The sequence below is a fragment of the Aspergillus brasiliensis genome (assembly GCF_001889945.1).
Source record: "Aspergillus brasiliensis CBS 101740 unplaced genomic scaffold ASPBRscaffold_3, whole genome shotgun sequence".
Lineage (NCBI taxonomy): Eukaryota > Fungi > Ascomycota > Eurotiomycetes > Eurotiales > Aspergillaceae > Aspergillus > Aspergillus brasiliensis.
This window is the reverse complement of record NW_027137444.1, coordinates 3,505,496-3,530,688: the sequence shown is the minus strand read 5'-3', so window position 1 is coordinate 3,530,688 and position 25,193 is coordinate 3,505,496. Positions and strand designations below refer to the sequence as shown.

General features: G+C 49.9%; 11 protein-coding genes and 2 non-coding genes across 13 annotated transcripts; 9 read left to right on the top strand and 4 right to left on the bottom strand.

Annotated features, from left to right (window-relative positions):
• Positions 1-212: 212 nt before the first annotated feature.
• ASPBRDRAFT_53281 (cytochrome P450) lies at positions 213-2,015 on the top strand (the record flags this gene model as incomplete). The annotated part of the gene is made up of 3 exons (XM_067627041.1): positions 213-345; positions 413-1,249; positions 1,306-2,015. The coding sequence occupies 3 exons, from the start codon at positions 213-215 to the stop codon at positions 2,013-2,015; spliced, it is 1,680 nt and encodes a 559-aa protein (XP_067482620.1).
• A 270-nt stretch (positions 2,016-2,285) lies between these two features.
• Positions 2,286-2,375, bottom strand: ASPBRDRAFT_t77. Its single transcript has one exon. It is a non-coding gene; the product is annotated as a tRNA-Asp (tRNA).
• Positions 2,376-2,699: 324 nt separating this feature from the next.
• Positions 2,700-4,958, top strand: ASPBRDRAFT_194007 (uncharacterized protein; the record flags this gene model as incomplete). Its single annotated transcript, XM_067620700.1, has 2 exons — positions 2,700-3,161; positions 3,231-4,958. 2 exons carry the CDS (start codon positions 2,700-2,702, stop codon positions 4,956-4,958), a joined length of 2,190 nt encoding a protein of 729 aa, XP_067482619.1.
• A 522-nt stretch (positions 4,959-5,480) lies between these two features.
• ASPBRDRAFT_120667 (MFS transporter) lies at positions 5,481-7,207 on the top strand (the record flags this gene model as incomplete). Its single annotated transcript, XM_067617373.1, has 5 exons — positions 5,481-5,843; positions 5,920-6,324; positions 6,391-6,508; positions 6,562-6,816; positions 6,870-7,207. 5 exons carry the CDS (start codon positions 5,481-5,483, stop codon positions 7,205-7,207), a joined length of 1,479 nt encoding a protein of 492 aa, XP_067482618.1.
• Positions 7,208-7,884: 677 nt separating this feature from the next.
• Positions 7,885-8,627, top strand: ASPBRDRAFT_484724 (uncharacterized protein). The gene is made up of 3 exons (XM_067626094.1): positions 7,885-7,983; positions 8,030-8,078; positions 8,164-8,627. Exons 2-3 carry the CDS (start codon positions 8,056-8,058, stop codon positions 8,522-8,524), a joined length of 384 nt encoding a protein of 127 aa, XP_067482617.1. The 5' UTR covers positions 7,885-7,983; positions 8,030-8,055; the 3' UTR covers positions 8,525-8,627.
• A 2-nt stretch (positions 8,628-8,629) lies between these two features.
• ASPBRDRAFT_28306 (putative 2,3-diketo-5-methylthio-1-phosphopentane phosphatase) lies at positions 8,630-9,781 on the top strand (the record flags this gene model as incomplete). Its single annotated transcript, XM_067622494.1, has 4 exons — positions 8,630-8,675; positions 8,786-9,111; positions 9,183-9,611; positions 9,671-9,781. 4 exons carry the CDS (start codon positions 8,630-8,632, stop codon positions 9,779-9,781), a joined length of 912 nt encoding a protein of 303 aa, XP_067482616.1.
• An 853-nt stretch (positions 9,782-10,634) lies between these two features.
• ASPBRDRAFT_194004 (uncharacterized protein) lies at positions 10,635-12,302 on the top strand (the record flags this gene model as incomplete). Its single annotated transcript, XM_067620699.1, has 4 exons — positions 10,635-11,260; positions 11,325-11,688; positions 11,745-12,170; positions 12,225-12,302. The coding sequence occupies 4 exons, from the start codon at positions 10,635-10,637 to the stop codon at positions 12,300-12,302; spliced, it is 1,494 nt and encodes a 497-aa protein (XP_067482615.1).
• A 686-nt stretch (positions 12,303-12,988) lies between these two features.
• ASPBRDRAFT_t76 lies at positions 12,989-13,079 on the bottom strand. The gene has a single exon. It is a non-coding gene; the product is annotated as a tRNA-Asp (tRNA).
• A 1,214-nt stretch (positions 13,080-14,293) lies between these two features.
• ASPBRDRAFT_101824 (uncharacterized protein) lies at positions 14,294-15,135 on the top strand (the record flags this gene model as incomplete). Its single annotated transcript, XM_067616569.1, has 2 exons — positions 14,294-14,562; positions 14,643-15,135. Coding segments are annotated over 2 exons (762 nt in total), but the record flags the coding sequence as incomplete, so codon positions are not given.
• Positions 15,136-15,962: 827 nt separating this feature from the next.
• ASPBRDRAFT_194002 (uncharacterized protein) lies at positions 15,963-16,604 on the top strand (the record flags this gene model as incomplete). Its single annotated transcript, XM_067620698.1, has 1 exon — positions 15,963-16,604. The coding sequence occupies one exon, from the start codon at positions 15,963-15,965 to the stop codon at positions 16,602-16,604; it is 642 nt and encodes a 213-aa protein (XP_067482613.1).
• A 1,364-nt stretch (positions 16,605-17,968) lies between these two features.
• On the bottom strand, positions 17,969-19,202 carry ASPBRDRAFT_669390 (uncharacterized protein; the record flags this gene model as incomplete). The annotated part of the gene is made up of 2 exons (XM_067628813.1): positions 18,137-19,202; positions 17,969-18,012 (listed from the first exon to the last, which is right to left on the bottom strand). Exons 1-2 carry the CDS (start codon positions 18,915-18,917, stop codon positions 17,969-17,971), a joined length of 825 nt encoding a protein of 274 aa, XP_067482612.1. The 5' UTR covers positions 18,918-19,202.
• A 239-nt stretch (positions 19,203-19,441) lies between these two features.
• Positions 19,442-20,171, bottom strand: ASPBRDRAFT_40664 (uncharacterized protein). The gene has a single exon (XM_067624406.1). The coding sequence runs from the start codon at positions 19,990-19,992 to the stop codon at positions 19,714-19,716; it is 279 nt and encodes a 92-aa protein (XP_067482611.1). The 5' UTR covers positions 19,993-20,171; the 3' UTR covers positions 19,442-19,713.
• A 2,197-nt stretch (positions 20,172-22,368) lies between these two features.
• On the top strand, positions 22,369-24,612 carry ASPBRDRAFT_120839 (uncharacterized protein; the record flags this gene model as incomplete). The annotated part of the gene is made up of 8 exons (XM_067617388.1): positions 22,369-22,512; positions 22,565-23,079; positions 23,132-23,215; positions 23,264-23,340; positions 23,389-23,421; positions 23,471-23,622; positions 23,674-24,162; positions 24,220-24,612. 8 exons carry the CDS (start codon positions 22,369-22,371, stop codon positions 24,610-24,612), a joined length of 1,887 nt encoding a protein of 628 aa, XP_067482610.1.
• Between the last annotated feature and the right edge of the window lie 581 nt (positions 24,613-25,193).

The following is a 25,193-nucleotide window of genomic DNA, read 5'->3' as shown; positions in this document are numbered from 1 at the left end:
AAGTCATTCCCTTTTCGCTATGTGGATAGCGAAACTAACAACCGGTTAGAGTGGGTTCATTGTCAGTCTGGGTCGCTCGCCCTGATTTGTCTGTCGCATCGGGCTGGTCTTATTAGTGAAAGCACGTACTATCTATAAAGCTCTACGATAGCCCTTGGCAGGCAGAATATCCCCATCCACCCGGCAATAGATTTTCAAGCACTATTCTAATCATGTCCGCAAAGCTTTTCCATCTTCTGGGTGAGCCCGTCGCAACTGCTCGGGAGATTGAAGTGGACTCATCGCTAGACTACGATGGGCTGAGAAACCTCATCGCTGCGCATTTTGCGATAGTCGACGCCAACGGTACCAGCCCTCCTATCCCAGGATCCTATAGTCTTCGCTCGAATCTCCTCCAAGCTGACTACTCTAGGCATTGGCTTCCAGTCTGAAACCGCCATCTTCACCAGTGTGGCTGAGATCATCGCTTCTGAAACCCCAATCAGTATCGCCATTGATGGGAAACCAGTGAGAGAGGTCCCGGGACCAAAGGGACTTCCGATAATTGGCAATTTCTTTGAGATCTATCCCGATCACTTGGGCAATCACCAGCGCTTGTTTGAGCAGTACGGGCCTCTCTTCAAAACCACCAACTACGGCCGCACGGTATACCACACGAACGACCCCGAACTCAGTGCGATTGTTTTCTCCGAAAGTGATTTCTTTACCAAGAAGATTAACGAATCTCACCCGCTTCATGCGATCAAAAACAAGGAAGCGGGTGTTTTCCTCGGTGACACCGACACGCCTGAATGGAGAACTGCCCATAAATTCCTGCCTCCCGCATTTGGTCCGAAAGCTGTCCGTCATTATGCACCGGTCATGCAGCAGACAGTAGAGGATGCCTTCAAGGTGTTTGATGCCTTTGACGAGCAAGGCGAAGCCTGGAATGTCTATCAATACATGTTGAAGCTCGGCTCTCAGGCGGTTGGAAAGCTAGTCCTAGGCATCGACTTCCAACACTTCTCCAACATGAATGCACCCCCGCATGAATTGATTCTTTTGATTGCCGAATCACTTGAACTGAACAAGAAGATCACTGCCAGAGGTGATTGGTACGCCAAGCTGCCCTTCGGGGACCCTAAACGCCTTCAGCAGATCCGTGGTCGGGTCTGGAACATTGTCGACGAGTCCATCCAGAATGCTAGTCGTGGTGGTGTTGAGGATCTCCCACTGCAAGATGCCGCCCTCAAAGCCCATAATATGATTGGTATGTCAAGACAGGGCTATCAACTACTCTTCAAACAGCCGCTAACTGCCAAACAGACTACGCCATCCGGGCAACGGACAACAAAGGCGAAAAGTTACCCAAAACAAGCTTGATTCAAGCTCTAGTTGTGGCAACCGGAGCGGGCTTCACCACCACCAGCTCGCTACTGTCATGGTTGATTTACAGCCTTGTCAACTACCCTGGTGTGCAGGATAGGCTTCTGCAAGAGCTTGTGGATAACGGCATCGATGCCGATACACAGATTAGTGCTGACCTGACCGACCGTCTTACATTCATGGACAAATTCATCAAAGAAACCCAGCGCCGGCACAACCCCTCCTATCAACCCGCACGGACAGCCAAGGTGGACATGATCCTGCCCGGAGGGTACAAACTCCCTGAAGACTCGGTCGTCATCGGCGCACTTCATCACCTTCATAACAATCCTGAGGTCTGGGACAACCCGACGCGATTCAACCCTGACCGTTGGGATACTGAAGAGGTCAAGAACCGACACAAGTCGTCCTACATTCCCTTTGCGGCTGGCCCTCGGATGTGCATCGGCTTCAATTTTGCTTTGCAGGAAGTTAAGGTGTTTCTGCCAAAACTGGTGTACCGGTACAAGTTCACCAAGGAAACTGATGGCCCTGTCGAATACGATCCTATGTTCCAGCTGATCAGGCCGAATAACCTGTATGTCCGTGCTGAACGACGTGTCAAGTGGCCGCCGAAGACGGAAAGCCCTATGCCGACAGCGTCGCTCTGAGCAGAAACTGAGTGAGAGTTGGAGGCTTTGTTGAGTAATTTTTGATGTGCATTGTTCTTGTAAATAGATCAGCGTTTAGATAGTCCCATATATCATGATGGATTTCCGTGTTATCTATTGTTTTATTCGACACTCAACATAAGTTGTTCCTCCTTTTCTTCTTCCATCTTACCTGCATTGGTAAAAAAAGGTCAATCGAGACAAACCTACCCCAACCTGTTACAATAGAGCAGGATGGATGATCCAAAAAGTTCAAGATCAAAAAAAGATCTCCCCGACTGGGAGTCGAACCCAGGTCTCCCGCGCTTGTTCCCAGGAGGGATTGACAAGCGGAAATCATGACCGTTAGACCATCGAGGATGTTATATGTTAAAGCACTTGGTTTATTGCTATACAAAGCAGGAATATTGAGCGTAGGAGAACCTGAGTCTAAATTAAGTTTGAATAGTTAATTGGTTGATCACCTTCCTGTCCCATCGGTTTGCTGAACCTTCTCTTGCAAGTCGCCGGGTCGCATAAGCTTATGCGGCTTGGCGGCCCCACGTGTACTAGATGGCGATGCCACTTCACGTCAGCTGCGATGTTGAGCTGTAGTTCATCATCTCCAATTCCTCTGGTCATTGAAGATTGGGAATAAGCACTGGAGAATCTTAAGCAGGGCATATACCAGAAAGTCCGAGCACAATGAACACCGACGATGCCGCCTCTCCACCTCAGTCTTACGCTCGCACTTGCTCTTCTTGTCGACAGCGAAAGGTGAAATGTGATCGACAGCGACCTTGCATCAACTGTAGCCGCTCGGGCGTGGAATGCATTTATCCACCGGGACGTGGCAGGGCCCCAAAGCGACCCCGCAATGCTGTGAATGCGCAGTTGTCGCACCGATTGACCAGGCTCGAGTCTATTATAAGGAGCTTTGAGTACCATCAGAGCCAGGGAAGCTCTACATCTCATCCTGCGGCGCCAGTTGCGCTATCGCCCCGAGCAGACAGCAGGGCGTCGGAATCTTCCCATATCCACTCTGTCCCCGGCACGAACCATTCAGACTCCGCAAATTCCATCGAGCAGCATCTAGGCCGCCTCCTGATAGACGAATCACGGAGCTATTATGTCAGTAATGTGCTCTGGGCAAACCTGGGTGATGAGGTATGTTTGGGTACCGATCGAGATCCTCACTGCAATCATGCGCTTCGAAGCTCACGCGTAACGATGTAGATTGCCGAATTGCGGGATCTACTACACGAGCCTTTGGAGGAAGAGGATGCCTTTACAGAGGAGTCCATTCCGGAGCGACCTTTGCCTATGGGCTCTAATGCTGCTATATTGGGATTCCGGTCTCTTGCTCATTCGCTTCATCCCTATCATCCACCGTTGACCCAATCGGTAACCCTCTTCGGCGTATTCAAAGACAACGTTGCTCCGATGGTGCGTATCTTTCACATGCCCACGTTGGCTCGCAACTATTGGGATGCGGTTGCGTCTCTCGAATCGCTCGATAAGGACACTGAAGCACTTTTATTCGCCATGTATTACTCTGCAGTAATAAGCATGGAGCCCGAGCAATGCCTAAATACTATAGGCCTTTCCAAGGCACAAGCTTCAGAAACCTACCTTTTCGCTGTGGAACAGGCCTTGGCCCGTGCTGACCTGCTGAATACGCAAAGCATCACGCTATTGCAAGCCGCCGTGCTTTACCTTTTCGCGCTACGCAACGAGGATGATTCCCGGACTGTCTGGTCTCTCACAGCACTCATCTTTCACATCGCACAAGCCATGGGTCTCCACCGCGATGGCATCGTATTTGGCCTCAAGCCTATTGAGACAGAGCTACGCCGGCGGCTGTGGTGGCACATTTGTCTCCTAGATGCTCGCTCATCAGAGTATCATGGCTGCGAGCCGATTGTGCGGGATTCAGCCTTTGACACAAGAATGCCGCTTAATGTTGAAGATGCCGACCTGACTGCGGACATGAACGAGCTACCCGCTGAGCGGATCGGCACAACCGGCATGTATTTCTGTCTCATTAGGTGTGAGGTCATGCAGACGATGTGGAAGCTCAGCTGTGTAGCTCCAGGCTTAGGGGGTCCAAGACTTGGGACTGGCAGACCGTCTCTGAAAGAGCGTGAAGCTCTAGTGCAGAGCCTGCACGATCGGCTTGAAGATCGATATCTGCAGCATTGCGATATCTCACAGCCCTTCCACTTGGCTTCAACATTCGTGGCGCGTCTAATGGTTGCACGTGCGTGGCTAGTCGCACGATATCCTCTAAATGAAAAGGAGCATGGTGACAATTTATCAGGCCCTGTGCGCGATCAGCTCTTCTTGTCATCAATTGAGGTTCTGAAGTTATCCAGCTTGGTCCTCACAAATAAGAAGATAGCGCGCTGGAGCTGGCACGCAAAGACACACATTCAGTGGCACGCAGTTGCCTTTGTGCTCTCTCAGATCTGCACCCGGCCCCCATCGGCAGACTGTGACCGCGCATGGGAGTACGTCAACATCGTTTACAACAATTGGAAGATGAAGGAAAGCGGGAGGAAGGGTACCCTATGGCGGCCTATTAGACGGCTGATGGCCAAGGCACAGTACGTACGAGAGATGCAGGAGCTAGACCCTACTGGCCGAGGGAGAAATCGAGCGCCGCCTAACCGCAGGAGTATGCAAGGGGTCCCAGGCCCCGAGATGTGCTGGGATACGAACGCGGCATATGTATCTACGCCTGTCGACCCTGCCTGCGCTGTAGTATGGAGTCTTCCAAGCGATTCCCTCACGGAGACTTTGGAACCCCTCGAAGAGCTTTTCCCGGGTGTTCCGCACATCGAGAGCTCCGCGCATGAACCGCTCGACAACCTAGGGCCAATGTTCCCTCTTTATGATGACTCCCAGATTCCCGAGTGGCTGCTTCCGGAGTGGGCGAGAAAATCACCAGGCAATGAGGCATAAGGTAAAGCAGGGGACCTGAATTTCCCTTCTTCGCCATAGTTACTGCAGGTCTCACATTATAAGACCAGCACGTGCATGATCCCTAGAAGCTATTCCCGCGATAATTGTACCACTATTCTAGCCTTGGTGATCAATTGCCAATTTCGTAGGCACGCGCATGCGAAAGGTTTGGCGGGAAGAAGTAAGGATAAAAGCGATTCGATGTTAGTCTGGATGAAGGCACACAGGGCGGACTCTCAACATCTTCTTTCTGGTCGCTATGAGTGCGACCGACTAGAGAAGCCCAGTCGGTCACTAGATCTAGGCTCAATATCACTTGGGGCAGACAGGGTTCGGATAAGCCTATGCGACCCCGGACAAGGCTGCATGAGTCTTCCGGTCCGGCCATCGGTTGCGCATAAGACCAGTCTATCCGAGTACCCCCATTTGCATGGACGCTTGATAAATGGAGTAATTCCCCAAGTGAGGTGTGACAGTACTGCTTGCTATTGTTTTATCACAGACCGGGTTCTAACATCAACCATGTCTCTCGGTCACCAAGAGCGTACCAAAAGCGAAGCAGTTCTGGCTCACCCTCTACTCTACGAGGCGACAACTCCCGATGTTTTGGTTGACTTCAATGGCCAAGATGATCCCTACCGTTCCATCAATTGGCCTTTTCGGAAGAAGGCCATCACGACGATTCTATACGGATTGACTACGTGCTGGATCACCTTCGCGTCAGCAATCTATTCCGCGGGGATGGAGCCGATCGCCCACGAGTTTGGCGTCTCCAGAGAGGTATCCATATTGGGGATCAGCTTGCTGGTCTTTGGTCTAGGGTTGGGGCCGTTGCTATGGGCACCTTTGAGTGAGGTTTACGGCCGTAAAATGGTCACTATCGTGGTATGTCCCCCTGTCATGCGACCTTTACTTCGGGCTCGTCAAGTCACCAAGTCAGTCGAGCTGACTTGTGATGCAGCCTTATTTCATAGCAGGGATTTTCTCTTTCGGGACGGCAACGGCCAAGGACATCCAGACATTGATGATCACCCGATTCTTCTCCGGCTTCTTCGGCAGCTCTAGCGTGGCGATAACTGGCGGTGCTATGGCGGATATTTGGAGGCCAGAACATCGCGGTGTGGCCATCGTCGTCTACTCGGTCACTCTCGTTGGCGGACCTTGTCTTGGTCCCATCATTGGCGGGGCCTTTGTGTCTGATTGTAGTCTAGGTTGGCGCTGGACGGAATACTTGACGGGAATCTTGATGATAGTACAATCCGCGCTGGACTTGTTGATTCTTGATGAGAGCTATGCACCCGCATTGTTGGTCCAAAAAGCACGCCGACTGCGGCTGGAAGGCAAGAACTGGGCTCTTCATGCGAAGGTGAGCAAGCGCAGATGCTAAGAGACTTGCTTGTTTCATGTTGGTTTCATGCTAACCAAACAATAGCACGAAGAATGGGATGTGTCTATCTCCGAGATGTCGCAGAAGTATCTGATCCGTCCTTTCCAGACACTGAGCACGCCAATTGGGCTTTTCATGTCCATCTACGGGTCTTTCGTTTACGGTTGGTATTTTCTTGCCAGGGATTCCAGATGCGGTTACTCATCATGTCGATAGCAATCTTATATGTCAACCTCGAAAGCTTTCCCATTGTATTCCAGGAGAAGCGCGGCTGGGGACATGTTACCGGAGGCCTTCCCTTCGTCGCTCTTCTTGTCGGAATCTTCGCCGCGGCTGCAGCTAATGTCTATAACAACCAATATTACTTTCGGAAGCTTCACGAGAATAACGGCAAAGCCGTCCCTGAAGCAAGACTGCCTCCGATGATGGTTGGAGGGGTTTTCTTCACTGGGGGTTTATTTCTTTTTGCCTGTCAGTGTCTAACTCCTCGTAATTATCCGCTGTTTCCCACTAACTGAAAGCAGGGACCTCATCGCCTCACATCAACTACTGGCCATCTCTCATTGGCATCGCATTCACGGGCTTCGGATTCACTACCATCTTTCAGAGTTCAATCAATTATTTGGTCGACACTTTCTTGCGCTTCAGCGCGAGTGCAGTTGCGGCGACCACTCTTCTACGATCCATCCTGGCGGGTGCATTCCCTCTCTTTGTGCAGCCAATGTTTCAGGGCATCGGAGTTAACTGGGGCATCACGGTTTTTGGATGCATTGCAGCGATTTTGATTCCCGTTCCGTTTCTCTTCTTTGCATTTGGCAAGAGAATTCGTGCGAAGAGTCAATGGAGCAGCCGTACTGCATGATGTTGTGTTGAGATATTTACTCTAGCCAGGCATTATCTGAACTTCGCCACCTCTGCTGCCTATGTGGTCTCTGACCACCACCACGATTACCAACAACCACCATCTTGAGGTCTAGATAGATCATATACAGTCAAACACATCTCTGCCCTTTGTTTTGAGATGTCGAAGCTGTGCTCGTCGTTTTCTGGCGTCTTCCGGGGTGCCTGAAGACCCATTGGTTGAACCATTCTTGCTTCTTTCTGATACCTGCTTGACCTACCTTCTATAAGAGAATCTGTTGATAATCACCGGGATACATAGAATGTGATGATGGCCGTCTCATATTCCTCATGTCATCTGCCACGAGGAGAATAATGCGGTCAACCATTCCTGTATGCATGCATATGATATGAGACAGTTGAGCTTACTGATACCCAAATGATAGCTTCGTTGATACTATTTCCGGATCTTAGAGAGCACTGTACATGCACTGATGATTTTGGGGGGATTTCATGGCCCTTTGGTTGGTTGTTAAGTTGACCTTGTGGAGAAAGAATATTGTCATAAACCATCGCTAACCGAGCGGCTTCATCCGGATTTGCGGAACCGCTCCTCGGCAAATTAGTGTGGCGGGTGGCTCGTCGGAACCGAACAATACCATGCGTACATGGAGTATCCGAAAAAAAAAAATTAAATAAAAAAAGACTCGAGCAAAAACTGAATACGTGTATAACAATAATAAGACCACATTGTATACCAGTCAATTTTTGAACGTGTCTTCTTCAATGCTCAGTCACGTATGTATGTTTGTATGTATGTGTTGCTGCTGGCTAACGGAGCAAGATGGTCGCGATACCTTCCGTATCCGGATGAAGGGTAGTAGATCGGGTCAGTGAGTTATGTCACCGAAGAGGCGATGACGTTCATGGAAGAAGAAACAGAAGCGATTTCTAGTTAACTTTACTGACTTTGTTTAGTGTCTCCTCGGCTTGCCGATCGGATCCAACCTTAGCCACTCTACAAGCAATCAATCACCGTTCATGTTACCTACCCCCTTCATGCCGCGCGCTATTATTATTCGGTCCCCCTCTTGGTCCCACCAGATGGAACAACAACTTAGACTACCCCCCGGGGTATTCTGGATCCACTGGGGCTAGACTGCTGTTAGTCAGTCAGTCGGCAGTGGTCGCATCATTGCCGGTTCTGCAAATGCCCAGGTACGTCATTGGAAAGGTCCGGTTTCTCGTCGCCACAATTTCTCCTCTTTTCTTTTTTTTTTTGCATTTTCTTTTCTCTTCCCAAAGCTATTTCACCAGGGGCATATCCTCCTATTCCTAGTCTGGGCACTCGCCATCTGTACATCATATTACCGCTATTATTATCACTTGCGTTTCATCGGCCTTTCAACCCGTCCAGTAACTAAACACTCCTACTTCACTAGATATGTCGTCTAACGGTACCACGACGAGAAAGATTGTCTGCTTCTCAGGTATGTAAGAGATACGGATTTTTATCCCTTGCTTGGTTCGTTTGCTTTCTTGTGCCGTGGATCAGCTCTCCACTTGGACTATGCCGCTAATCTGCGACTTAATCGGACAGACTTCGATGGAACGATATTCATGCAAGACACGGGCCATGTCCTCTTTGATAACCTGGGATGTGGCGCCAAGCGCCGTCAAATGCTCGACGAGCAAATCAAGTCCGGCGAGCGCTCATTCCGCGAAGTCTCTGAAGAAATGTGGGGTTCGCTACGGGTTCCCTTCGAGGACGGCTTCGATGTGATGCAGGAGGAGCTGGATATTGATCCGGGATTCCAGGAGTTCCACAAGTTCTGTATCGAGAAGGGGATTGAGTTCAATGTCATCAGTGCTGGGCTGAAGCCGGTCTTGCGGAAAGTGCTGGACACTTTCCTTGGAGAGCAAGAGGTATGGTGATTACCTTTCTGTAGGGGGGTTAAGGAGATCTGGTTGGGCAAGTCGCTGACTGTTGGCCACAGGCATCGCGCATTCAGATTGTCGCCAATGACGCCGAGATCAAGTCCGACGGGTCGGAGTGGAAGCCAATTTGGAGGCATGAAACAGAGCTTGGTCACGATAAGGCGCTGTCCATCAAAGAGGGTCGTGCACAAGCAGCAGAAGATGCCTTGGAGGGGGAGATCCCTCTTATTATCTTCATTGGTGACGGAGTGTCCGACCTTCCGGCTGCTCGTGAAGCGGATGTCCTCTTTGCGCGCAAGGGGCTGCGATTGGAAGAATATTGCATTGAAAACAAGATCCCCTACATTGGCTTCGACTCCTTTTCCGACGTCAAGCGGGAAGTCGAAGCGATTATTAAGGAGGACCAGGAGAAGACCAAGGGAGTGGGCAAGCCTGCCCGGTTTAACCCCCGGGCCAATATGTGGCGGCGGATTTCCAGCAGACAGGCTGTAAGTTCATCTTTCATTTCTATGGAGACTCGATCCACCGTGTCTGACTATCACAACAGGTTCCGAAGTTCGTCGCTGCCACACCATCCAGGGAAGAGAAGATGTTCCTCTGGCCAGAAAGCTTCTCCGAATACCGCCCCAAGGATGCGTCCGAGGATACCCGAGCATGAGATACGACTTCAGTTAATGTGTGGATGACTCATTTTCCGGCGTTTGGTAGAGTGAGCTAGGTATATAGATACTAGATGATCAAATGAATGTTACTGAATGTTTCTAATGGCGAATGGCATGAGTTTGGCTACATACCATGAAAGTTGTGTTGGGATGCTTGGGATCAATTAGTGAATGGGACAGACTCCGTAACTTGGTCAAACAAGAAAAAGAATGAAGATCAGAATCCCGAAAGGGAAACCGATGCGAATTCCATCGGCAAGCCATGTGGCATTCAGGGCCAAGCAACTGCCAAGAGCTGATAAGCTCCGGATTGTATCCCATGAGAATGGTTGACATTTATTTCAACCTTGGCACTTGAACAATTGCTGCTAATAGTGACAAGGTTTTGATTTGGGGCTGGTTGCTGATACGAGGTCAGGCCACCACGTGGATAATCTTCTGTCCTGATAACCAGAGTTACATTCTCTTAGCACAGTCATGTATCCCGATATGTTCTTTTTTAACATAACTTCTTCCGTGTAAAACCCTGTCGTTGGAACAAATGTGATGGTTGATGCCTAGCTTCATTGTGGGTGCAGCACAGCCTCGTAATCTGACACTCCCGTCGCGCTGACTGCCTAATCGGGGCGAGCGTTTACCAATCAGCTCAGCCCTGCCTAACAGCATACCCGATCTGGCCTAAACATCCAGCTTCCATAGGGAGGGATGCTGTAGAAAGCACTATAAAACTTCGTTGTCCTGCTGGGCGTACTCGCAGCTCATCTTTCATCTGTTCATCATTTCCCACGCATCCACATCCTCCGGGTATCGTACCTCGACACCGCCAGCGATAACACTTTGCTACAAGTCATGGCTCTCCGAGTCACCCTCGTCAAGGGTATCGCATCGGGCATCGGCCTAGCCTCGGAAAGCATCTCAGCCTACAAAGCCAGCAGACAAGAGAAAAAGGCCCAAGCATCAGACCCAGACAATACTGCGAGAGAAGCTACCGAGGAGACCGACGAAGTCGAGCATCTCATCAACGAGCAACATGAGGAGGAATGGGTTCTTGATGAGGCACAAGATGAATTAGCTGGGGATGAGCATCGCGCCTATTCTGAGCCTGCCAGTGGGGACATCGAAGGTTTAGCGGTTTCGTTCCTCCAGAATTATCCCGCTCCACCTCCGTACACACCCTCGCCAGGCATGCCCAGACTGTCTTGTCCTGTGGTACTGCCTCAGCGACGACCAAAGTCTCGCAAGCGAGGTTTTATTCGAGCCTATGCTCCTGTTCTGGAGGATTTTGGTATCGATAAAACCATGTTCCTTGAGTTCTTGGAGACGTCGAACCGTGCTTGTCAGGCGACTCCATGGCTGCAGGCTATTAATCTAGCGTCTATTGGGACTTTGTTCATACCTGAGGCTATTTCGATAGCTGTCTCAATTCTGATACAATTGGCAACTGATGTGGCAATGGCTGTTGATGGTAGAAGAAGGTAAGGCTCGCGTGGTATGATACTCGTGCTCCTGGTGTGGCGCTGATGCATAATTTATACGCAGGACGAACAAATTTTTTGACAAGATAAATGACGAGTTCTTCCGGCCTCGTGGTCTGTTCTGTCTGGTTATGACGTGGAAGCCCGGGTCCGACTCACCTTACGCTACATTCGATATGAACTCCACGATCTCCGTAGCCATCGAGCATGGCGGAGCAGGGCTGATGAACAAAGTCCGACATAAACTCAAGTCATCGGATGCTAAAACGCACGGTACTTTGCCGTTCTCGGAGTGTGCTCCTCTCATCTTTCCAGATCTTGATGAGTTGGCAGAACACCGGGGAGACAACCAGTCTAAACTCAAGGGTGCGAAGCGAAGAAACGAGTTCGTCTCGGATTACTGGGACCGGAGGTCACAGGCCAAATTTGTGGGTCGTTCGTACTTCACTACTAGAGGTACTGACACTGACGAGAAGATTTCTAGATGATGAAGAATCCCGATAGTGCCTTGAGTCAGGGTCATAAGCCTACATTCACATCACGTTATGCTGACCCTAGTCACCCTGCCAGCAGCGGCTCATTGGTCGGTCTGCTCACGGGCGGATACATGACTGGTGAGAAACTGGTGCAACTTCGAAGCGGCGCGACCGGAACCGATGGCAGGAGAGGTTTCAGCAGTCAGACAACTCAAACCCCACCTTTATCCCTTGGCGGACTGGCGGCTGGTATGCGTGCTGCCAGGTTTGGGCGATCGCCAACAGGATATACGCAAGGGCGAGGTGAGATGCAGCACGAAGAGGACTATCAGCAGCCAGCTGCCCACGTTCCTGGTCGAGGACGGGGGCTCAGAGACCCGGCGAGGTCACGCCAGACAGGTCCAATTGGAGGTATCCAAAAGCTTTTGAAGGAGGTACGTATATTCGTTGAGCTTATGGCGCACAAATGCTAAGCTGACGGTGAACAGAACATCATTTATCTCATGATTGTCAATATGCCCTCGGAGGAAGATATGGAGGCAGCTCGGCGGGTCCTCCAGTCGTGATCAACGCTTACAGCCCGCAATGATCGATCCCTTTATCTTTGGTGGTCCTTGGTGTTTCGGCTAGTTTATTGGTCTGTTGCCCTAGTCTTAGCGAGGGTAAATATTTTAGCAAAGGTGTGCAGAGGAATCATTAATATTTATGGGAACGAGCACCTGCATCTTTTCTGTCGTCAGCAGGCAGTTATGGGATGCGAATCGGATGGTTCCTGGATTGCCCGGGTATTGCCTCATCGGAACAAAATGGCGTAGTAAACCAACAGCAAAGGCAATTTATGGGAAGATGGGTGTGGCCAGAGCATGACGGTTGAGTTAGGGGCTTGTGTCCAGCGAAGCATAGCGTCCCATACTTGGTCACCCACGCCATTCAACATAGCCCACCCAACGGCATACTGTACCAACCAACGTCCATGAAATTGCAACTTTCGTGAAAAGTAATGAATAGAATACACGTCTAGGCCCGCCGGGTTTGGGATATGATATGCGTGGAATGCATTGGACGTAGCCCGTGGTGATAAAACACGGAACCAACTGAAGTTTTTCGAGTTGGCCCGGTCTCTTTCGCGTTGAAACTATGCAGTGGAAAATGAAATTGACAATTGAATCGTCCACGCCATTCCCACACTGGTCGATTTAACTGCCAGAAGAGATGCCGTAGGTAGGTGGGTAAGAAAATTGCAAAAAGAAATCTCCCCGACTGGGAGTCGAACCCAGGTCTCCCGCGCTTGTTCCCAAGGAGGGATTGACAAGCGGAAATCATGACCGTTAGACCATCGAGGACTTCTTATATGATGCTTACATATTTTGCATTATGTTCTTGGTAACGCTCAAACTTAACTGAATCGTGTTACCTCAACGAGGCAGCACAGCACATCCCACCCACCCATCTACAACATTTAGGGTCGTTTCTAATCCGTACGTAGTGACTATAATATATAGACTGTTTAAATTCTTTGTTCATGGCTGACTGTTTTCATCGTCATCTGAGTGCTTGTATTTCGCTCAGAAACATTGCTGGTCCTATGGTTGCGGAATATATATTGTCGGTCCTTGATTGTTGGCTAACTCGATAGGTTGAACTTAGGTAAGTAGCTTCATAATAGCAACCAACACCTGTCCACACTAGTATTGAAAGTCTATATGCTAATACTATATCGACGCCAAACAATCACTGAATAATTCGAGAAACATCGCTTCATACAGGCCTTTGGCTGTCCCGGGCCTGATAGCAGTCGGGCGTCCACCTACAAGGTAAACTCTGTGCTTACCATAGCAGAGCCATTAGTATATCGCGAATGGGCTCGAGGGCTCTGAGCACTAGTATGCCAACGTGTTTTGGTGTCTAATAGTGTTAGTTTCCGTCGTCCTTGCCATTCCAGCTCCGAATTTAGCAAGAATCCGGGCCCAATTACCCACCATGAGTTGAATAATTTCCGTAGTGCCCCCACAATGCCACAGCAAAGTTTACAATGAGAAAAGGTTTATCGGGCTGCCTCGTGCATGGTTAGATAATGATTGGAACATGGTCACACAGATGTAGCGCAGTGTCATAGTTCGGAACTCAACTCCTGAAGACGCTGGGAGAACCTTCGTCACCGTGACCCTTATTGTATAAATGCCAGAATGCAGCAACATCTCGAGAAGTAGTAGCTCACACTAACTTGCTCTATCTCAGGATAATCCTTCCTACCTGGCTACTCTCCAAGATGACAGAAAAGGTCAAAGCTCTACCAAGTAGACCAAAATCGATGTGTTACGGTCACCTAGGCCAGACGGAGGAAAATGTCCCAACAGATAACGTTGCACGCCAGCGAGTGATAGCGCTATACGAGCGAGTTACTGGAACAATTCATAAGTTCATGGCTTATACTGTACACATCGATTCGAGTCAGCCCATCGATTCGCCCGAGCCCTTCGTATCAAGCAATCCCGGTTCTGAAGGAGACGTCCTGCAACCATTCCTGGAAAAGCACGATATTTCTCTCTTTCATTGGGATATCGAGAAAAGCTCTTCGTCGATGCCCTTTACCCCACTACCTCGTTCGGTTATGCATGACCATCCTCCTAATCATCGTCTTCCATTTCCCACATACACCCCGCCGACGGGTGAGATAGCGTCGGAGGAAAATGGATGGCGCGTGCATGAGGAAGAGAACTGCGCCCGTCATGCTGTTAATTTCTTGTATCAGTTGGCTGTTGCCCATCGAGACGTCGGTCGCGAGATCTCATGCTTAGAGGATTTAAGCGGTGTACAAATCATAACGTGAGTGCAATGCATATAAATTAAACTTCTTCATGATTGATCTTTTGTGGTTCGATAATTGATACAGGTTAAATCTCTAGGTACCCTGATCCTTTCCTGATGTACGACGTCCAGATCGGATGGTGTCCATCTACAGGAGGTTATTGGGTAGCCCGCTTTTTCCTTGAAACTTCACTGCTTCCCCACATTGCTGTGGTTGCTGATCAGCCAGCGAATGCTAGAGATGGCTCTATCCTATGTGGAGAGCTCACTGTGATTGTTTCTGTCATGCGGAGCCGCGTCATGCAGCCCAAAGCAGAGAGTAAGGAGGAGGAGGAGGGCCTGTTTAATCTGAATCCAGTACAGGTTGAGGAACTTTGCCAGGAAAGTCCAGCCTTCCCGTCCGAGCAGGAGTTCCCGGTTCTTCTCTTATCCTTTGTGGGACCACAGCATGCAAGAATACTCTGTGCTTCCATGAACGGGAAGCAGCTGATTATTAGGATGTCGAAAATCTATAGCTTCGAGAGAGAGGAGGATGCGCCGATTGACTTGTTTATGTCCTGGCTATTCGCGCGCCCTGTAGTGAAGGCTTAACCGACTGTGTTTAAGCGCATTACGATTTCGCGTGTTTCGAAGGAGCAGCTACTAATGTTGCCATCTAATCTCTCGAACCCTGACAGCGGTAGACACCCAGGCTATCTCAGACTCAGATTCATTAGATATATTGCGTATCTTTGACTGTTACTATGTAGATATAGTGACTTAAGCTTTAATTATCCTACATAGGTTAGCCACAGTAATAGCAGTGACAAGCACACAGGCATTCATGGCAAGAACCACATCGTGTGCTATACTTTACTGCAAAGCTCATGGGTATAATCACACACAGAAAGCAGAGGAGCCATACATATATGGGGCGTTCTGATATGCTCTAGATCTCTAAGTCACATGGGAGAAAGCTCCAAACTACTCATGGGTTACTGGTTGGAGTTACTTCAACCCTTTCACTCCTTCAAGGGCTCCACAGTAGTACCTAGTGACTATTCTAGATAATAGTGTGCACAGCAGTACTTAGTGTTAGTGTCTTGGAAAATCCAATAACAGAGAAGTTAAGGCAGCTAAGTACATGGTTGAAGAGTCTATCTCGGCTCAGAGGCCCTGAATTGGCAGTGTCTACCATAATGAATATACTTGAAAGCGAGAGCCGCTTTGCCCATGGAGGATGATTCCCTAGTGCTCTGAACATAGTCAGAAACAAGGTATGGAATGTCGGTTCTGCAAAGCTTACTCTTACGTAGTTAGTGGTTAGCAGTCTCGTCATCGCCAAAGGGCTTACCTTCCAGCACTTCTGCTTTCATTGGTGTCTCATCTTCTGGCAGAACACCCATCGCGCTGCCAACAACAGCTCCCATATTCCAACAATGCAATGGATATTCTTTCCGGAAGATTACTGGCTCGGCCTGGCTCTCGAGATTTCCTCACCTCCCTCGACCTGGAAACTCACCGAAAAAGTGGTGGAGGAAGCCTATGTCTGCGACCGAAGAGGTGTGAGAGAGCTAGGCGGGCTCTCTTATGCCCGCGCTGAATTCAAGTGTCGTAATGCAAGTAAATCTGACGAGGAAGCTCTGATAGTCATCTACCTCCAAGTCCCTACAGAAGAATCTATGGCCCTGCCCCTTTCCTTGCGTCGGAGAGAAGCGACCGATGACAGGGTGAGCGGCTTCACCAACTTAGTCGAGGCTTATCAGCGTTTAAAAGATCACAACTGCGATTTCACACCACGATTTATCGGTTCGTCTCATATTTGCCAAGACGATGATGCTCTCATTCCAGGCGGCTTTTTCTCATACGTCGTGTTCACCTCGGTTCCGGGCGATGCATTAGGAACGAACACAATGGGGTTTGACTTTGGAGGCTATGGTAAACCTCGCCGGATCCTGCAGCTTTCTGAGGAGGATCAGAAGCGCTGCCGAAAACTGTCCATCCAGGATGGGATATTCTGGGCACTTAGTGCGGAGGAGAGAGCCGAAATTCGTCATCAGTTCGAGGCAGCTTTCAGGTAAGTCTTTCCCTTTCCCCCTTAAAAAAAATTTCATGCCGCAATCGTCCCAGTCTGCTGACGCTACCATTCGATCCTGATGAGAAGTATCTTATGCAATCTCGGTGTCTCTGTTGAGTGGGGTGCCCTAGATAACTTGAGTTGGGACCGAAGCAGGCACAAGCTGTGAGTTCCCCCTTGCATTCTTTTCCCATCCTTTTCACAAAGAAGCAGATCTTTGACATCGCCATATACATAGATACTTCTTCGGACGATTTTGTCTCCAGGGAATACGTTCTACCTGGCCTAGAGCAGAGCTTGTCGACTGGGGCCTAGCTTTGCCTCCCATTAAACCGCAGGGAGTGGATTTCAGCGAGGGTGAAATGATACTTTAGCTTTCTATCTACGATTTTTCCTTGCTACTGCTATGATTTACAATGGCTAGTTACCTGAAATGATCCAGAAGTTATTTGGCTTTTGTTGCACCTATCTGTAGCGTAGCCCGCACATGCCTGATCCTATCCTGCTCGACTCCATAAGAACCATATATCAAGTAAAAGTCAGTAGCTGGCTGTACCTATTGCTCTTCTATGTTGAAGCAATAATTGGCACTGAGACAAGATCCTCAGAGATTGTTTCCACCCCTCAGGAAGAAAATTATTCTTCGTTTTCTGCAAGGAATTATGTCATGGCAGAACATCTTCGGAACCGGGCCCTTTTGAGACAAAGGGGCACTCGGATCGACTATTTCTGTCCTTCGGTAACATTCGGGTGTTGTGACTTTCTCTTGCGTACTACGGTATCTACTATCGTAAAACAGCTAAGAAAAAGAGAGATAATTTTCGTTTGTAGGAGTAAATAGTTAGAGACTTGTCCTTGGTAGTCAGTTGCGAGTGATGTATGAATGCATGAAATGGTGGTGAAGGCAAACATGAAAGAGGAACGGAAAGCAAGGTCCTAATTAGCTGACATAGATTGCAATGATGGGATTCATCCTCTCAGTTGTTTCGGCAATGCTGGGATATGAGTCCATCAAGAGTCAATTTCTGGTTGAGCTTTCTCAGTTTCTCCCCCCTGCAGAGCTCCATTAACAAGATAGCCAATGAGCGCAGATCATGAGTCCATACGAATGCGTATTTGTTCTCTTAGCTACCCTGATCTCATTGAAGGATCTGAATATATCAACTACCCGGCATATCTAGAAGTATATATACAGGCTAAAAACATACTCTACTGCAAACAAGAAGGAGCTCGTCTTAGCTTCGCCATAGGCTACTAGACTCCAGCACCACGGTGAGGTGCGAGCTCGTCGCTGGAGACCTGATCGTGTTCGACACAGGCACCCGGACGATAAGTCAACGGGTTTCGAAGGAATAAGAGATGTGTTCCTCAAATATCCCCACGCGATGTGACAAACATGGGTCCTTGAGGAGCTAAAGGAATAGCAAGGCGATAATGATATGAGCAAAATGACTCATAGCACTTGCATACCTGATGTCCCAGGGACCGATCTGCGCATGTGGGCAAATCCAGCTTGTGAAATACAGCCAGGGCCACCATTGAGATAGCGTAGCCATCCTTGATCGTATTGAAAGACCGAGATATAAAATTCGGTCCCAAACTTCGACACAAGTACTCGCTGATCGGCCCCCGGTCCACCGGGGTATTGCTTCACCCAAGCCACCATCTTTGCCACCTCCTCCATATCAGCAGCTGAGGAATCCCGCCACGATCCTTTGCAATCGAAGAGTGCCAATATCCGATCACTTGAGGTTTTTACCAGCTCGCCCACAGCACGAGCAACGAATCGCCGACTCCGCTGCGGCGTGCTGAAGTCTGCCGTCAGCGTCCTCCGACTAAGCCTCCACATACTTCCAGCAGACTGGGGGGCCAGAATCGCCATACTCTGTAAGAACGACAGGCAAGAAAGCCTGACAACTGGGAATATATAACCCGGATCGATGCCAATCAGACTCTCATCGCGAATCACTTGCTGTTGATAGTTCGCTGCGAGCCTGAACAGCTCGTTTCCTTCCCAAGCGCGATTCGGCTGCGTCTGCAAGGCGGTGGCATTCACTATATAATCAGTAAATTTCCGATCACTCAGGATCTGCTTGGCCTGCTCCATTAGATGCCCTATGCCAAGAGTCTGGGGGTCGAGCTGGCATGGGGGAGTAATAGGGGGGAGGATGGTTCTGAACAGCAGATACTGCTTGTAGCTGACGCTCGACGCGGGATACAATCTCAAATTCATGCGGAGAGATTGTTTCTTCACCTTATTCTTCTTAGCGATCGCCTTCCATTCTCTTTCCGACTCGGGCAAAATGTCATTCGCCATTTTGATAGTGCGAGTTGGTATAGTCAAGTAGAACGAGTCCCAAAGATCGAGACGAAATGCGGGATGCAGTTCTGGCGAGGAAGAGATGACTGGGAATGAGATGCTCAGTGAATACTCGCAAGGGCACAGCCCTTCCTGTGTTATGAGACAAAGAAAATTCTGTTCATTTAAATCCAATTGCAAGCCCTTCGCACTTCTCGTGTTTCCTTTTCTTCTTTGACTCTCCTATCTCCTTTCCTCCTCTTTTTTCCTCCTCACCACAACCTGCTTCCATCTCAAAAGGCACTGCCAACAGGATCTGTTCAGGTTTTACTCTTTTTACGTCGACCAACTCGTTTTGATAGCCTCTCCCTTCCCCCAAACGGCCTTTTCGCTATGCCTGGATACCAGTAGAGCAAGAGAGCCGACGGCCTGGCCATTACAGCGACCTAGGTGAGAAATCCCAGGGAACAAGATCTGGTGAGAAAGGCTCACTCTGAACATAGGATTACTCGCCTATCGCCCCTTATTTTGAAACTGTTCGCCCCGGTAGTCCCCTGTCCCCCCCTCGCCCCCCCTTTCCCCTCTCCTCTTCTCTCCTCTCCTCTTCTCTCCTCTCCTCTCCTCTCATTCCTGTCAATCTCCCCAGCACGTCGGTTTCTTCGAGCACTTCGTGTCGTTGGTACCGTCGTGATGGTGTCACCCGAGTGGTGCGATACTCCTGGTGGTCCTAGCATGCGCCCTCTGACCGCGGCCGCTGAGATGAACAAATACCTCGGCTGGAAGTTGGAACGGGGAAGTCGATCTTGCTGAACCATCAGTCTAGCCATTCGTGCCCTCGCGGTGTTGGCCTGGCGAAGCCGTCGTGTGGCTGTTGCCCGAGTGAATGCGATACTCCTGGTGGCCTAGCATGCGCCCTCTGACCGCGGCCGCTGAGATGAACAAATACCTCGGCTGGAAGTTGGAACGGGGAAGTCGATCTTGTTGAACCATCAGTCGAGCCATTTGTGCGCTTGCGGCGATGGCCCGGCGACCTCGCCAGGAGGAGGAACGGCAGAAGCAGCATGCGAGAAGCCCAGAGCTTTTCGAGGGGCATTAAACGGATGCAGGGGCCTGGTCGTTTCGATCAGGCTCTGGGAACCGGTTAATGCCCACCTTGCTGAACTCGACCAGTACCTTGGCCTTGTCGAATCGATAAGGTTTCAAGAAGTGATGCCTGGTCGACTCGATCAGGTTATCAATGGGTGCGGGTGTCTGGTCGATTCCGATCAGGTGTCCAGCTTCGAGATATACTGCTAAAAATCCCTAGCAGAGAAATGAGGCCTGTGTCACATCGATCAGGTCTAAAGTGTATGCGGGCACCTGTGTCGATTCCGATCAGGTGTTCCGCATAAAGATCTTTCCTGCCGAAAATCCCCAGGCAGAGACTGTGGCCTGTGTCGACTCCGATCAGGCTATAGGTGGGTGCTGGTGCCTCCGATCTGGTGGTCCAGCTTGAGTGTGTCCGTGCTAAATATCCCTAGGGAAACATGGGACCTGTGTCGCATAGATCCGGGCACATGTTGGATGCAGTATCCTGTTAGCACGGTACCAAGCGGTGCGGGCGCCTGATCGATTTCGATCAGGTGCCTAGCACATAAAAAATTTTTTGAATCCCACAAAATCCCGAGCGGAAGCTGAGGCCTGTGTCGACTCGATCAGGTTTCAGTGGATGCGGGTGCCTGGTCGGTTTCCCCGGCTGGGCCTCCAGCGACGAGCTCGCACCTCACCGTGGTGCTGGAGTCTAGTAACCAGGGTGTATTTGCCTGTGGTGAAGCTAAGACGAGCTCCTTATATAGTCTTGTATATTTAGTTCATTTCGAGCATGTAGTTAATGCCGAATGCCAATATGTATCTGTATATCTCTGGAATAGAAGAAATGCAGGATCGTTCTCTTCGAACAGACCTCTACCTAACTACTACAATACACCTAGACCTTATTTGAAGATATCATTAGACTACACTAACTGTGATTGGCACACATAAAGGGAAGTGGGCGCTGACTGTCTGGTAATACGGGTAAACTAAGTACGTCTGGAAAGTGAGAGATCAGCGTGACCGTCAACTCTTTTTCTTACTATTTGGAGTACTATTGAAGGGTGCGCCTATATTCTAACTAATTAGAATCCCGAAGAGACGGGTTAATTTGAATACGGAGCCACAACAAGCCATGTAGTGAACTAAGCAGCTGTGCCTGCAGTGAGGTATCAAGAATTTTGCATTCCGGTCGCCAAAACCTGCCAGAACCATGAAGTGAAACTCGGCTCTAAATCCTACTATCTCCCGCTTAACGCGCGTAGGCAGCTAGCTTAGTTGGAGGATGTACTCCGTAGAGAGCAGGTTTAAGATAACTAGTTCAAATAGAAAATCAGGGGACAAACTCTAAACAGTTCGGCTATGACGAAGGTGGCAGCAACATCCCGGAGAGAGATTTCAAGCCCGTCAGAACCAAGGGACGGCTGTGGCTGGATCAGGAACGCCAAAATCTTACACAGAATATCGGAGGAAGGTCAGGGGTCCCGCCGGGGTTTTCCCTTGCTTGGAGAAGTTGAGAAACATCAACTAGTTACTAGTTAGTAAGTAGTGAACCACATCAAAATGCGGAGTAACGATGAGGGGGAAAAGTGCACGGCCGACGTCAGAGTTTCGCTTGGGGTGGATCTGCATTGTTTAGGCGGTCGACTAGACCGATAGTTGGTCAAGGTATGGACAGCACTGGAGCTGGGTTTATGAAAAATGGTTGGACTGTCTGTTGAGAAGACTGAGATTCTCACATCTTTCACCAGGATTCTTCATGTATTACTGGCGACGCGGCATTCGGTGAGCCGCAGTCATGGATTTTCCCCAGCTATTTGGACATATCACAGTCTCAGAGACACCAATCTTCATGCGCCATACTTTTGGAATGACTGAAGAATGGGTCGATCGGCGTGTCGTACGATCGGTTAAGGGTCCTAAAAATGGAGGGCCGGGGAAATTCTGGGGTTAGCCGTCGGGTTTATTTCGGTACGACAAAAACTCACCTTCCATTTTGATTTCAGCGTGGTTGCGGCTAAAAAAAAAAGATGGCACAGATGGCACAGATGGTGGAGTAAGCAACTGGAGGTCTCGGAGGACGCGGAGGAGAGAAGCTCCAAGACATCGTGACAAGGAGAGTCCATGCCGCAATGCAGTCACGCTTTTCCTCCCTTCACAACTCCGCCTCCACTCCTCCACTCTCCCACTCTCCCACTGGCATCTTCCTCTTCCTCTCTTTCTTGGCTTCTCGGTTGTTTGTCTTCGACTTCGCTGTAATGTCCCCACCACATATGCTACTGCTGCCTTGGTTGTTCTTTTGTCCCGGTTAATTTCATGAAGTCCGATCATAAAAGGCCTCAGATTCCCCGTTTGCAAAAATGACACCAGGCTCAGTTTTTCCCAGGCAGCCGGCAACATGGTGGCCTTTTCAGCTCTTTCGGGCGTCACTGCCCTCTCGTTACTGCTCTCCTTCGTTCAACACGCACATGGAATTTCCTTGAAAGTCTCCACCCAGGGTGGCAACTCATCCAGCCCCATTCTATATGGCTTCATGTTTGAGGTATGCTGCGAAACTGACAACCAAAAACAACTGCTATGCTAACGGTTTCAAGGATATCAATCACTCAGGAGATGGAGGCATTTACGGGCAACTGCTGCAGAATCCTGGCCTGCAGGGAACGACGCCTAATCTGACTGCCTGGGCAGCTGTTGGTGACGCTACCATCGCGGTTGATGGCGACAGTCCATTGACCTCTGCCATCCCCAGCACTATAAAGCTGGACATTGCGGATGATGCCACCGGTGCGGTAGGTCTTACCAATGAGGGATACTGGGGTATCCCGGTCGATGGCAGCGAGTTCCAGAGTTCCTTCTGGATAAAGGGAGATTACTCGGGCAACATCACCATCCGACTGGTTGGTAACTACACCGGGACGGAGTACGGCTCTACCACCATCACCCATACATCCACAGCAGACAACTTCACCCAAGCCTCTGTCAAGTTCCCCACCACCAAGGCTCCAGATGGCAACGTCCTGTACGAGCTCACAGTTGATGGAAGCGTGGCTGCTGGTTCATCTCTGAACTTTGGGTACCTGACGCTTTTTGGCGAAACTTATAAGTCAAGGTTTGATTTCACCTACCATAAAGAGAGAGAGAGCAAGGAACTAATTGTGTAGGGAAAATGGGCTGAAGCCCCAGCTTGCCAATACGTTGGCGGATGTGAAGGGATCCTTCCTGAGATTTCCCGGCGGCAACAACCTGTAAGTCCTAACTCCTTGGGAATACGTATAGAAACTCATTAGAGATAGTGAGGGAAACAGCGCCGAGAACCGCTGGAAGTGGAACGAAACAATTGGCCCGCTTTGGGACCGTCCCGGACGTGAAGGTACATCTAATCGTTGAAGTCGTGATACTCATCCCTGACGGTATATAGGCACGTGGACTTACTATAACACCGATGGACTGGGTAAGTATATGGCTATGTAAGCATTTGGACCCCGTACTAATGCGTGTAGGTCTTGCCGAATACTTTTACTGGTGTGAGGAGTTGGGGCTCGTGCCGGTGCTCGGTGTCTGGGATGGGTTCGCTCTGGATTCGGGTGGCAACACCCCCATCACGGGCGATGCCTTGACTCCTTATATCGATGATGTCTTGAACGAACTCGAGGTATGTTGAGCAAAGACAACCAATCGATGATTCGGGCTAACTCTACGGCAGTACATCCTGGGTGATACAAGTACGACCTACGGAGCATGGCGCGCCGCCAACGGACAAGAGGAACCGTGGAGCCTCACTATGGTTGAGATCGGCAATGAGGATAACTTGGGAGGCGGATGCGACTCCTACGCCGAACGTTTCACTGCCTTCTACGATGCGATCCACACTGCCTATCCGGACCTCATCATCATTGCCAGTACCAGTGAGGCGGAATGTTTGCCCGCATCGATGCCCGAGGGTAGCTGGGTCGACTACCACGACTACAGCACGCCCGATGGATTGGTGGGTCAATTCAACTATTTCGACAACTTGAACCGCTCTGTGCCGTACTTCATCGGCGAGTATTCGCGGTGGGAGATTGACTGGCCCAACATGAAGGGGTCGGTTGCCGAGGCCGTTTTCATGATCGGGTTCGAGAGGAACAGCGATGTAGTCAAGATGGCGGCGTATGCGCCTTTGCTCCAGCTGGTGAACTCGACCCAGTGGACGGTAAGTCACTAATGCGCAGCGGCATTGAATGGCACAGATAAGGCTAACAAGTGATAGCCGGACCTGATTGGATACACGCAGTCGCCTGGTGATATTTTCCTCTCGACCAGCTACTACGTGCAGGAAATGTTCTCGCGCAACCGGGGTGATACGATCAAGGAGGTGACCTCGGACAGCGACTTTGGCCCGTTGTACTGGGTTGCATCGAGCGCTGGCGACTCATACTATGTGAAGCTGGCCAACTATGGTTCGGAGACGCAAGACCTCACCGTGAGCATCCCGGGAACGAGCACGGGCACGTTGACGGTCCTGGCGGACAGTGACCCCGATGCGTACAACTCGGACACGCAGACGCTGGTCACTCCGAGCGAATCGACCGTGCAGGCCAGCAATGGTACTTTTACCTTTAGTTTGCCAGCATGGGCGGTGGCTGTCCTAGCTGCGAACTAGCGTTGACCGGTGCTCGTCTGGGCGGCCACTCGAATATAATCTGCATGTGTGTATCGGGTATTGCAATATTGCCGATTGACCATAGAGGACTGGGGCTCCAAGATTACCATAGCGATAATAGATGCATGCTATACCTGCCTGTATATATGGCACATTGTCCAATGAGACGCAACGCCACCACACGTGGCTATACGCATACTACTTTCGTACTACTATACTAGCCCAGGAAGTTAGTAGCAGTAGTGTTGGTGGCACAGGAGTGACTGATTGCTATGTAGCGGTCGGTCGGGATGGAAAATAATAACCTCAAATGAACAGAACCACCCAATTCTCAGCCAGCATACCTCTGGTTGTTCTTATACTCCCTGTTGTGACCTTCAGACACACAAGAAAAAGATCAATGGATGCGATGAAAACAAGGCAAAGGTAAGCGAAGGGGAGAAAAAGCCCGGATTGGTTGGTTGTGGTAGGTTGTGGGCCGATGCAAACGGGCTTTTGCCTCCACTTGAGAGACTCGAACTGGAAAGAAGCGAAGGCCGTGCGCCGAGACGGGTTCGGGCGCGTTCCGCCTGCAGCTCCTC

Excerpts from the sequence above, each read along its gene's own strand:
- ASPBRDRAFT_484724 (XM_067626094.1), top strand. The coding sequence starts at position 8,056 with ATGAAGGGTAGTAGATCGGGTCA. Across the intron at positions 8,079-8,163 it reads AAGGGTAGTAGATCGGGTCA|TGTCTCCTCGGCTTGCCGAT; the intron begins GTGAGTTATGTC and ends GACTTTGTTTAG.
- ASPBRDRAFT_40664 (XM_067624406.1), bottom strand. The coding sequence starts at position 19,992 with ATGCCCCTCGAAAAGCTCTGGGCTTCTCGCATGCTGCTTCTGCCGTTC.